The sequence below is a fragment of the Vigna umbellata genome, chromosome 8 (genome assembly GCF_029865625.1).
Source record: "Vigna umbellata cultivar VRB3 chromosome 8, Vumbellata_1.0, whole genome shotgun sequence".
Lineage (NCBI taxonomy): Eukaryota > Viridiplantae > Streptophyta > Magnoliopsida > Fabales > Fabaceae > Vigna > Vigna umbellata.
Genome location: NC_142172.1, coordinates 26,144,110 through 26,155,024, shown reverse-complemented (window position 1 = coordinate 26,155,024; position 10,915 = coordinate 26,144,110). Strand labels below are relative to the sequence as shown.

General features: G+C 32.5%; 1 protein-coding gene across 1 annotated transcript; it reads left to right on the top strand.

The window, feature by feature from the left end:
- The first annotated feature begins 4,921 nt into the window (after positions 1-4,921).
- Positions 4,922-10,169, top strand: LOC124844111 (RNA demethylase ALKBH10B-like). The gene is made up of 7 exons (XM_047320975.2): positions 4,922-5,522; positions 7,102-7,232; positions 7,319-7,436; positions 7,694-7,795; positions 7,941-8,056; positions 8,189-8,343; positions 9,326-10,169. Exons 1-7 carry the CDS (start codon positions 5,102-5,104, stop codon positions 9,804-9,806), a joined length of 1,524 nt encoding a protein of 507 aa, XP_047176931.1. The 5' UTR covers positions 4,922-5,101; the 3' UTR covers positions 9,807-10,169.
- The last annotated feature ends 746 nt before the right edge of the window (positions 10,170-10,915 follow it).

Here is a 10,915-nt window from a genome sequence, read left to right as displayed (position 1 = left end):
TGATATATATGCTTTTTCAGTTCATTGTTAGTGTTTGATTTCCATGTTTAATGCTTGTTGTGGCTTGATTCCATGACTTGATTTTTGGTTCTTGAGGTATTGAGAAATATTTCCTTAACCTAGAAATTGATTTGTTACTCATCAAGTTACAATCCCTCGAATCGTTAAGAAGCAAAACATTCATTAAGTTCAAGAGTTTAAAATTACTAATGAATCAAGTTTCATTCCTAGATACAAGCATCCATTAGGCCTAAAAATTTATGTTCTTTGACTTGTAACTTGCTCCTTAAGTCATATTTTCACTCAGCAAATCAAATACTACAAATTTGAGTTGTCATTTTTGTCCAATGAGTAGCTAGCTCATCCAACAACTCAGTCTCGTGCCCAATGATGGGTTTTTTTTGTTGTCTAGGAGTGATCTATGCCAATATAACCTTATAAGTGAGTTCTTTCTTCATGTTTGCAATGCGGGGTGTGATTCTAGTGCCTTCAAGATAAGTATTTATCTAAACATTATTATTTCTTATCCAATCATGCTTAGATGAGTTCCAACTTGTAATATCTCTTTTAATTCAAAATTTTATAATAATTAGTTTATAAGTCTTCTTTACTTAACTTTTTTTTAACTAATGTAAAAATTAAACTTAGAATTAAATTTTCAACGTGATTAAAAATGTATGTTTTTTATATGTAGAATGGGTCTAAGAGATAATTATTTAAAGTGTGTTATTGATCTAAAGATGATAATATATTCCTTTTAAATATTGAATAGAGTTATGTTTAATAGTGAAAATGTATTGCAATTGTGTTGTGTCCTCTCAATCCTACGGGGTACTTTTGCAAAGGGTACTTTTAACATGAACCTCTCGTGTAGTGTGTGTGCACACCCAACTCTTCAAACTTTTGACTTCAAAAAGGGTCATGTCATGGCCATCGGATGATACATGAGATGAGACATTGGTGTCTTTTTGTTTATGGCCATCTTCACCTCTCAAGAGTCACAAGAGACCAAGAAGGAGCAACTATTTTCTTATCTTAGTTTTTTTTGCCAACTTTCATTTTTTTAAATACCAATTTCAGTTATGTTTCTCACCGAAGAATAAAGAATATAGTAAAAACAAATAGCTTTAAAGTATCCATAGAAAAAGAATATAATAAAGCGTATAAAGTCAGCGACGGACAAATATATAAAGATGAGCAACTCGACTTCGCGTATTTCAAGACCAAGAATAAAAACATTTTCATTTTTTCCTTTTTCCTTTTTGTAACCCATTTGTGCTCAATAACGTCATAAATTATTTATTAAGTTTTTAATATATGTAACATGTTAACACATATATTTTTTTCTTGGCAAATTGAATTAATAAATGAACACGAAATAGAAAAAAAAAAGTGTATAATTTTGATGAAGGTGATTGTGACTAGAACTCTCTTGGTTGGTGCAATAGTCACGAGAATAAAGAAAAGCACTGACTTGAAGTTTGTCTTTCCTAATAAATTGCTTTCTTTCATTTTAACATCTTCACAATGCAACGTTGGTTCTTGCCTATTGGCATGCCTTGTCAATTTTGTTTTCGACAATTGAAAAGACTGCTGATAAATTAATCCATACGCTAATTTTAAAATGACATCAAATACAAGAGTAGAAGGTGTTCAAGATAAAAAAAAATAACATTTTGATAATGAAAAAACGATCGTTTAAAATAATGATATAATAATATAAATAATTAGTCAAATGAAGTTTTCATCAGATTCTTTTTTATATAATTGTTTCAACCACATGAAGATACAAATATTTTGTTTTGAAAGCGTACAAAGTGCCAATAATGTATAGTGCACCGACGGGGTGGCTGCGAAAGTGAATGTCTAATAAATAATAATCATGTCTACGACCATATTATTATAAATATTATCTCGTTAATTATATGAGATTTTTTCTGAAAGCTTATTGTTAATGTTCATTAGGTTTGTCAAACTATTTAACAATCATATATTAGTTACATGAAAGGGAAAGAATCTTCTATCTTTCCGCAACAAATATTATTATTATTATTAAACTTCTTTTTTAACATGGACCACAAAAAAAAAAAGTTTCTTGTTGGTTTCATCTCAAATTGTATTATGGTATTGCTGTGAAATGTGAGTTAGAGAATAACATCGTTTCAGAACACTTTAGTTTGATGAGCATTTGAGTAACCTTTGCCTTTGGAGAAAGCTTAAATCCTGAAAATTCCCAAACTTTATGACCTAAAAACTTAACCAAGGGAATAAGAGACAGCAAATCTCTTTACAAGAAAGAATCCCCTTTTAATTAGGATAAAAGGATAGAAAAGTAATTTGGTCTTTGCATAATCCAACCTAGCTATCATTTTTGAGATTTGATTGTAACTTTTGTTTTAATATAAATTTTTTATTAGATAATTATTTTGATAACATTTTTTTTTTAACTTTTTGAAAGGAAAACAAGTATAAAAGTATGAATGTGATGCTTTTATGGTTATTTGCCAAAACTAAATGAATTTAGTATTAATAGAATTTTGTTAGGAATATAAAAGGTGGCTTTACCTTAGAACCTGTGACCCCACATCCATGGGCCCACCACTAGCCTACCTTCTTCATCAATGGTGGACCCAAAAAATGGTTCTATGGCCAAAGGGTCCCACACACATGGGGACATACCTTTCACTTATTCCACCATGTTATTTATTTTCTCTTGCCAATTTTGCCTACTCTTTGGATCCTTTTCATCATCACTTTTTTTATTGTTTAATAATGCCCAACACCTTAGTCCTAAAGCTCACTACTCAACTTGGGCATTTTGTTTTCTTAAAATCAATAAATGTGGAACCACGTGTTTCTAATGTCTAGTTTAGTGGTAAAAACAGACCAAATAAATTTTGTATTTTTACAAACAAGAGGAACATTTTCTTTCTTCGTGGAGTGGAATGTGTTGTACCATCTTTAGGAATGCAACGTGGATATCAATTTGAGAAGCATGCAGTCATAAATGTCTAACAAAATAATTAAAGACAATATTATCATATCCGAAAATCATCATGTCTTAACAAAAACTATAATATCATAATGTTTGTACTGTTTTTGTTTGAGATTATGACACTCGTTACCACAAACAAAATTTTACATAGATCACCGTAATAGCGTCAGATTTTCATTGGTTGTCATTTTATGAGTTTTTTTTTTTATGAAATTGGTGTATTTTTGGACTAAAATTACGTAATTAGACAGGTTTTAAAAATATTACAGAGTTCATTGAATTATATAGTTAGGATAAATTACAATATTGTCCACTTTAAAGTTTCACTTATCATGATTTTTTCCCTAAAAAGATTTATACATAGAAGAAAGAAAATATATTTAAACATGTCATTTTTTCATGTTGTATGGTTCATTTCCTAAATAAAAATAAATTGGAAGAGATCTTATATCTCTAGTTCACATTTTTTTTATCGTAATGAAATTGTGTGCAGGTACACAACTTCTTCTGAAATCGTGTTTTAATGCATGCAAAGTGTAATATTTTTAAAAACTGTTCATTTACGTGAATTTGGCCTAAAAATACACCAATTTCGTTAAAGAAAAACCCCACTTTACGAATTAATTGGTAAAAGTAAATAATAAGCAGTTAGAAGTGCGATAAAAAAGGATTATCGAGATGGTTAGTTGATCAAATGTTTATGTGTGTTCCTTAATCTTAAAAAAAAATGTATTCATATATGCTTTAAAATTTAAAACTGCCCGAAAGATTTGTTTTACAAGTGTTCAAAACATCCACACTTTTCGTTCATTTGATTGAAATAGACTTTTTGAATCCCTATATATTCTGAAATGAATGAAAAAATAGTCAATAAATACACGAAATACGAGGAGAAATACCAGTAAAATACATTTATTTTACATTTTAAAATTTATTTTTAACCTAGAAAAGTTGATTTTAGAAAGAATGTATTGGACTGAGAAAGTTGAAGTCCTAAGGGTTTATTTACTTACAGCCCAATCAGCTTAAAAATTTGACACTTTACATCACATGATTACAAAAGTGAACCATTAAAACAAAAAGTTTTGGTTATATTTATGGCTTCTTCAAGAGTTTAATTAATGTGCCTGCATATCTTTTATGCTAAATTTACCAATCTGTTTTCTTGAGAATGACATCAAACAACAACTAATGTTTCTCTTGAGCTTTGTGAAATAATGGAGTTGTGTTTGTGCAAACCAACTAACCAATTTGTTTTTTGTTATATAAGGACCGTGACCATGACAAGCTACCATTTTTTTTAATCTCTTATTAGCCTTTTCGCATGCTTCCTACAAGCTTTTGAAAAATAAAATCAAAAGAAGCTTGCACTAATAGATTATTTCAAAAGCTCGTACTTGATTCAAAATTTAACCATTCCAATCATTCAAACAAAAACCTTTACCTTTTGTTATTATCAAATTAAAAGTCCACCAATTTTTTTTATATAGCGCTTACTATAAAGAGTTAATTTAATGCACATTAAATACATTTCAAATTATTTAATAATTATAAATACCTATTTGATATTGACCCATGTTATAAATGCAGAAAGTATTTATCTGAAACAGGTTAGTACTATCACATGTAGTGATATTTCATATTAATGGGTAAAGCGTCTATTCGATGATTCAGTAATTAAAGGATATGATTTTTTTTTTAAGAATATATAATTAATCTATTTCTTAATGATTAACTTTTTTCAAATGTAATATAAACTTTATTTCAACTGTATAAACAGAATTTAAATGTGTATATAATTAAATTATGGTGTCTTACGTTAGGCAGGCACGTGAAATGGTGGGTGTGAGAGGGTGCCACGTTAAATGCAGAAAGGAGCTGTGGGAGGAGCTTGGTTTGGGTGGAGAGATTCATAACATGACTACACATACATGCATTACATACATAAGAAGTGAGTATATAATAAGGTCACTCACATTCACATAACAATACATATTCATAAACCCTTTTCATCTTCTTCTGCGTCTTCTTCAGCCTTTTCTTCCTTTTTCTTCCATTTGGGCCAAAACAACACCATTGCCTCCCATAATTGCCCGACTCAATTCCATGGCGGCAGGCTCAACCTCACCCTCCGATCGACCCACCATGGCCCCTCCCCCAATGCTCATCTCCGACTCAGTCGCCAAGGACGCCATACTCGCTTGGTTTCGAGGCGAGTTCGCTGCAGCCAACGCCATCATCGACTCCCTCTGCGCTCACCTGGCCACCTCTTCCCACGACTATGATGCCCTCTTCGCAGCCATCCACAACCGTAGGCTCAACTGGATCCCCGTCCTCCAGATGCAGAAGTACCACTCCATTGCCGACATCACCCTTGAGCTCCGCAGAGTCTCCGACAGAAACCCCAATGTTGACGACAAATCCAAATCTGACGAGAAAAAGACCTCGTCGGAGATTTTCGTCCGAAATGGTGTGGCTGATGATCACGAGGAGTATGAATCCCCTGAGAGCGAGATTACTGATTCAGGTGAATAAATTAATAATTATTACTTTTTTACTTTTTTTTTAATTCCTCCAAATTGATGGAATTTAATTTTAAGAATTTATTTATGTTATTTGCTTTCATTTAAAACCAAAGCCCTGGAACACTGATTGATGGAATCTTATGAGCAATTATTTATTAAACACTGATTGAAAATTTAAAATTTCTTTGGGAATCACATGTTAATTACTGAATGTAAATTCAAATGTTTTGAGAATCATTTGTTAATTACTGATAAAAATTGCAAAGTTTTCACCAGGGTCTCTTGACTGCAATAAAGCATGAAACTTTATCTGTTTCTCTTGAAAAAGAGTGATTTTCTTTTTGTTTTCATTCTTTTTTGTGACTCCAGTTTCAGAGGAGGAAATTCCATCTGTGTTGTCAGATGATTGTATGGCTCAACAAATAAATGGGATGTGCGAATTTGTTTTACTGTTTCCTTTTGTGATAGTCAAATTTATGTTGCACCAAAAGTTTTACACCTGCTTAAGTTTAAAGCAAGGTAAACCATAGTTTATGATTTTATTTTGTACTATCAAATATATTTAGGGTAAAAAAGGAACAGGGACAATAGTATTATAGTAAATTAAAGTAGTTAGACACGCAGGGCATGTGGTCGATAATTTCTGCATTACTTAAATGGGGTTTAGAGTTTTGAGAGCCACCAGTCATGAGGAAGCTTTAGGTGTAACTGTTTGGTGAGTGACAAATACTATTAAATGGCACACTAGGCTTAAGATTGAAATTGGAAGCACAGATCTAGAACTGTGTGTGCGATGATTTTTATTACAGACAGTGGGACCATAATGATGTTTCTTGACGTCACTCTTTTATGTCGGGCCGGGTTTGGGCATTGGCTTGACCTACTAGGTCATCCCCATCATCCTTTTGAGTTGTGGCCTGTCCTAGATTGCTAGTTAACTTTGTCTTGTTTGCTCTTGGCTCAGGGATCCAAATCACATGAATGATTTCTAATTAAGTTGCATGATGTATATATTTTACCAAACACTCTATAGCCATCGGGACTGGGTCTGAAAACTTTGCATGGGGATGTATATGTCTGATCATAATTCTAAAAAATGAGTTATGTACATTATTTGAAATATAAGTAAAAAAAAAATAAGCATATTGGTAAAACATTCTACTATAAAAAGTTTGGTTGAAGAAAAGAAAAAACAGTTGCAATTACTTGAGGTGAAAAAAGAGGATATGTTGAGTTGGCTGGTTGTATTTATTTGGAAAATAGATATGTTATTAATGTTTGCGGTGGCCTCCTCTTTTTGGCACTAAATATGCAATGTGAAAGTGGACTCACATTGGTGGTGGAAGACGACAAATGTTTCTTGACAGGTGTATGTCCAATGGTAACGTCCACAAGAGTTGACTAAATCATAATAATAAAAAGACAATAAAGTAAATAGTATGCAGAACCTATGAGATTGATCATTCATTTAAGTTATCTGGGAAAATGTGGCGGGTGTATTTATGTTTAGGATGAAAAGAATTTTGTCGTTTTCGGAGTATTGAAATTTGCATGGAATTTTATTTTTGGTTCGATACGCAGGATCTCAAGAAATGCAGGCTAATCCCATGAATATTAATTTATGTTCCAATCATGAACATTGTGAAGGACGTTCTGCGCAGTTTAAGTTGACTAAAGGTTTCAGTGCAAAAGAGTCAGTCAAGGGACATATGGTAAGTTCTTTATCTCGATGATACACTAAAAGTTACATTTGTTTTAATTACAAATAAGCTGATTAAGAGCTGATTGAAATTGGCAGGTGAATGTAGTAAAAGGATTGAAGTTATATGAAGACATTTTCACAGATTTAGAACTATGCAAGCTGACAGACTTCGTGAATGAGATTCATGCTGCTGGCCAGAATGGGGAACTGTGTGGTAAAATGCCATTGATCTCTGAGTGTCTGTGTATTCTTGTTAATGACAATTTTTTAGACTAATGTTTGTTTTTGTTTTGACAATCATAATTTGTGTCTAATAAAATTTTTGTTATGACTATATATTTTCTTCCTTGTTTTTCTTTTACTTTTCTTTGTCCTCAATCACATGATGTGATCAAACATAATGTCTAGTACAAGTTGTTTTTATTGTCTACATTCTTAAAAATACTAACGAATCTTCATATATGGATGTAGGCGAAACTTTTATATTATTCAACAAGCAGATAAAGGGAAACAAGAGAGAGCTGATTCAGCTGGGTGTTCCAATATTTGGACAGATAAAGGAGGATGTAAAAAGTAAGATTATTAAAGAAATAGTCATCTCATATAACTGTTTTACTTTACAATATCAAATTTGATTATCCTGATTTCTGATTTTTTATAAATGACTTTAGTGATCCTCTTACAATTATGTTTTACATTTTTAACTTTTTTTTTAAAGGCAATATAGAGCCAATTCCTCCACTTCTCCAAGGTGTCATTGATCACCTGATTCAGTGGCAGTTACTTCCCGAGTACAAAAGACCAAATGGTTGTATTATCAACTTTTTTGAGGAGGTAGACATTGCATACTTTTCTTCTTACTCCTCTTAAGTTCTATCCACTATTAGTCAAATAAGTACTATAATAATTTACAGTGGGCAATGGAATAACTGTTTAGAAATATGTATGTAATTGCATAATTTTTAGGGGGAGTTTTCTCAACCATTCCTCAAACCACCGCATCTGGATCAACCTGTATCCACTCTTCTTCTCTCTGAATCAACAATGGCTTTCGGACGTGTACTTATGAGTGAAAATGATGGAAACTACAAAGGACCTCTCATGCTCTCATTGAAGCAGGGGTACATATTAAAGAACTTATACTCTTTGCTGTCCTATCTTCCATTTATTAATTAAGATTCTAGTCACAATGCTGGATACAATGGAAGAAGTACCTTCAACATTTATAGGACAGAATGTAAGTGAAAAAGGTGAAGTGCCAAATTTTTAGAGAATGCAACTATATGTGCATATCATACTCATAATTGGGTTAGATTACATCTCTGCTTTCTTTTTTGTCACAAAAGGAATTATATATATATATATATATATATATATATATATATATATATATATATATATATATATATAAGACATAATAGAAACAGAAGCATCTAAAACTAATCTTATTAGGTGCACATCTACGCACATAACAGAACATTATCAGCTTTTTGTTTCTTCTTGAGTATCAATCAAACGTGCATACAAGGAAGGGGAAGGACAGAAATAGAAGGGTCCAAGGGGAAGGACAGAAATAGAAGGGTCCAATCTAACCGTGTATAGTTTACGCCCTTTATGTCACTAGTGTAGTAATTATATATTGTTTGCATTATGCATTAGATTGTAAATTCAATAACAAAATAGTCTCATGTTCTAAGTTTAAGCATCAAATTCTAATTGCAAAGCGACTTATTAAAGGCTGAAATTTCTTTTTGAGAATATCAAGTATGATGGTAACATTTGACAGTTAGTCCATAGATTCATGCCGTTTAATTATTAGAATTCGGTTTCATGTCTCACTGACGAGATAAGAGTTTTGTTATTAGTATTTGATTTCATTATCCAAGTATGGCCTGCATCCAGATTTACTGATAGGATTGACACAGAGGGAGACTTCAATTTTTTTTTTATTATTATTATAAGTATGTCAAGAAAATGTATAAAAAAAATTCTGTTTTATGTACAAAAAATTGCAGGATGTATTGAGCTTATTATACACAATAATGTCTTTTAATATGAATAACAACATCCAGTAACTTGGACTAAACACTTTTAATTTTGTAGGTCTCTTTTAGTGATGAGAGGAAACAGTGCTGACATGGCAAGGCATGTAATGTGTCCATCCCCTAACAGAAGGGTCAGCATCACCTTCTTCAGAGTGAGGCCAGATTCCAATCAATGCCAGTCACCAACTCCTGCTATGACAAATGCGATGACTCTGTGGCAACCTGGCATTCCTAGTCCATATGCTTTGCCAAATGGTGCTCTAAGTAGCTATGAGGGTATGGACATGATGCCAAAATGGGGAATGCTTCGCGGTCCAATGGTGATGCTAACTCCAATGCGTCCTGTGGCACTGACTCCTCGCAAACTTGCTGGTGGTGGTACTGGGGTGTTTTTGCCATGGAATGTGCCATCTAGAAAACCTGTCAGGCATCTTCCCCCGCGGGCCCAAAAAGGGAGGCTTCTCACATTACCTTCACCAGTTGAACCCCAAATGGGAGAATCCACTTCTGAACCTAGCAGCATCTGTGTTGAAGGATAAAGACATGTTTAGTTCTGAAGCAGCCTTGGGTTTGAAAAAATGTGAATCAAGAAAGGTGGCTTCCGCGATTCAGCTATTTGCTCTATAATATGGAGCATTTTATCTTGTTGTACAAACATGGCCCCACCCCAGGTGCTGCAAGAGCAGTTTGGTTTTTTTTTTTTTTTTTGACTCTTCCCTTTGAATAGATTAGAATCTAGTGATGTTTCAAATCGGTTTTCCATGTTAGCCAATCATGGCAAGAGCTCTAGTAGAGTACTAAGCCTTTCAAATTTGAAGAGTGTGAATTATATCTGACGGTAGCATTTTGTAAGAATGATATTCTAAGTTAATTATATTTTGAGAAAAATCAATTTGCCTCTAGCATGTTTAGTGAAGGATCATCTACTTGCTGTTGTTATCTATGCATTGTAAATTTCTTTTATCGGCTAGACAAGTTGCTACCTCTGGTCTTATAACTGGACACTCAACACACTTTCCATGATTTATATTATTCATACATCACTCTTTATAACATTATCATCTTTTATACAGAAGTTGACTAAGATCTATGCAACTCAATTCTCAATAATAGACTAAGGTTCCATTTCTTATTTCCAGGATATCCATGTTGGTACTAAGCAGCTCATGCTATACTGCCTTTTCCTGTAATATATAATTCATAATTCATACTAATGTTCATTCTTGATTACAAATTATGTCTGTTTCTTAATTTGCTAAAATTTATGAGATGGTGAACAACATTTTGAAGGTTCTATCTGTATGCCTTATAGCAGTCCAATTTTAAAGGTATTCAAAACTGGCAGGACTTTCTGTTTAGGAGTGACTGTGAGGTGTACTCTATTTCCGACTTTTTCTAATTTGATTTAGTAATTTCTTGATTTTCTAATTTGATTTAGTAATTTCTTGATTTTCTAATTTGATTTAGTAATTTCTTGATTTTTAAAGACCTGCGGGAAACTCTTTGTTTATTCTGTTTTGATTTGATTGTTGACCATTACTCATGTTTCCAGATAGTGATAGTAACTCAATTTCATAAATGACTATGTAACTCAATTTCATAAATGACTATGTAACTCAATTTCATAAATGACAACGTAACTCAATTT

Excerpts from the sequence above, each read along its gene's own strand:
- LOC124844111 (XM_047320975.2), top strand. The coding sequence starts at position 5,102 with ATGGCGGCAGGCTCAACCTCACCCTCCGATCGACCCACCATGGCCCCT. Across the intron at positions 7,796-7,940 it reads GATAAAGGAGGATGTAAAAA|GCAATATAGAGCCAATTCCT; the intron begins GTAAGATTATTA and ends TTTTTTTTAAAG. Across the intron at positions 8,344-9,325 it reads ATGCTCTCATTGAAGCAGGG|GTCTCTTTTAGTGATGAGAG; the intron begins GTACATATTAAA and ends TTAATTTTGTAG.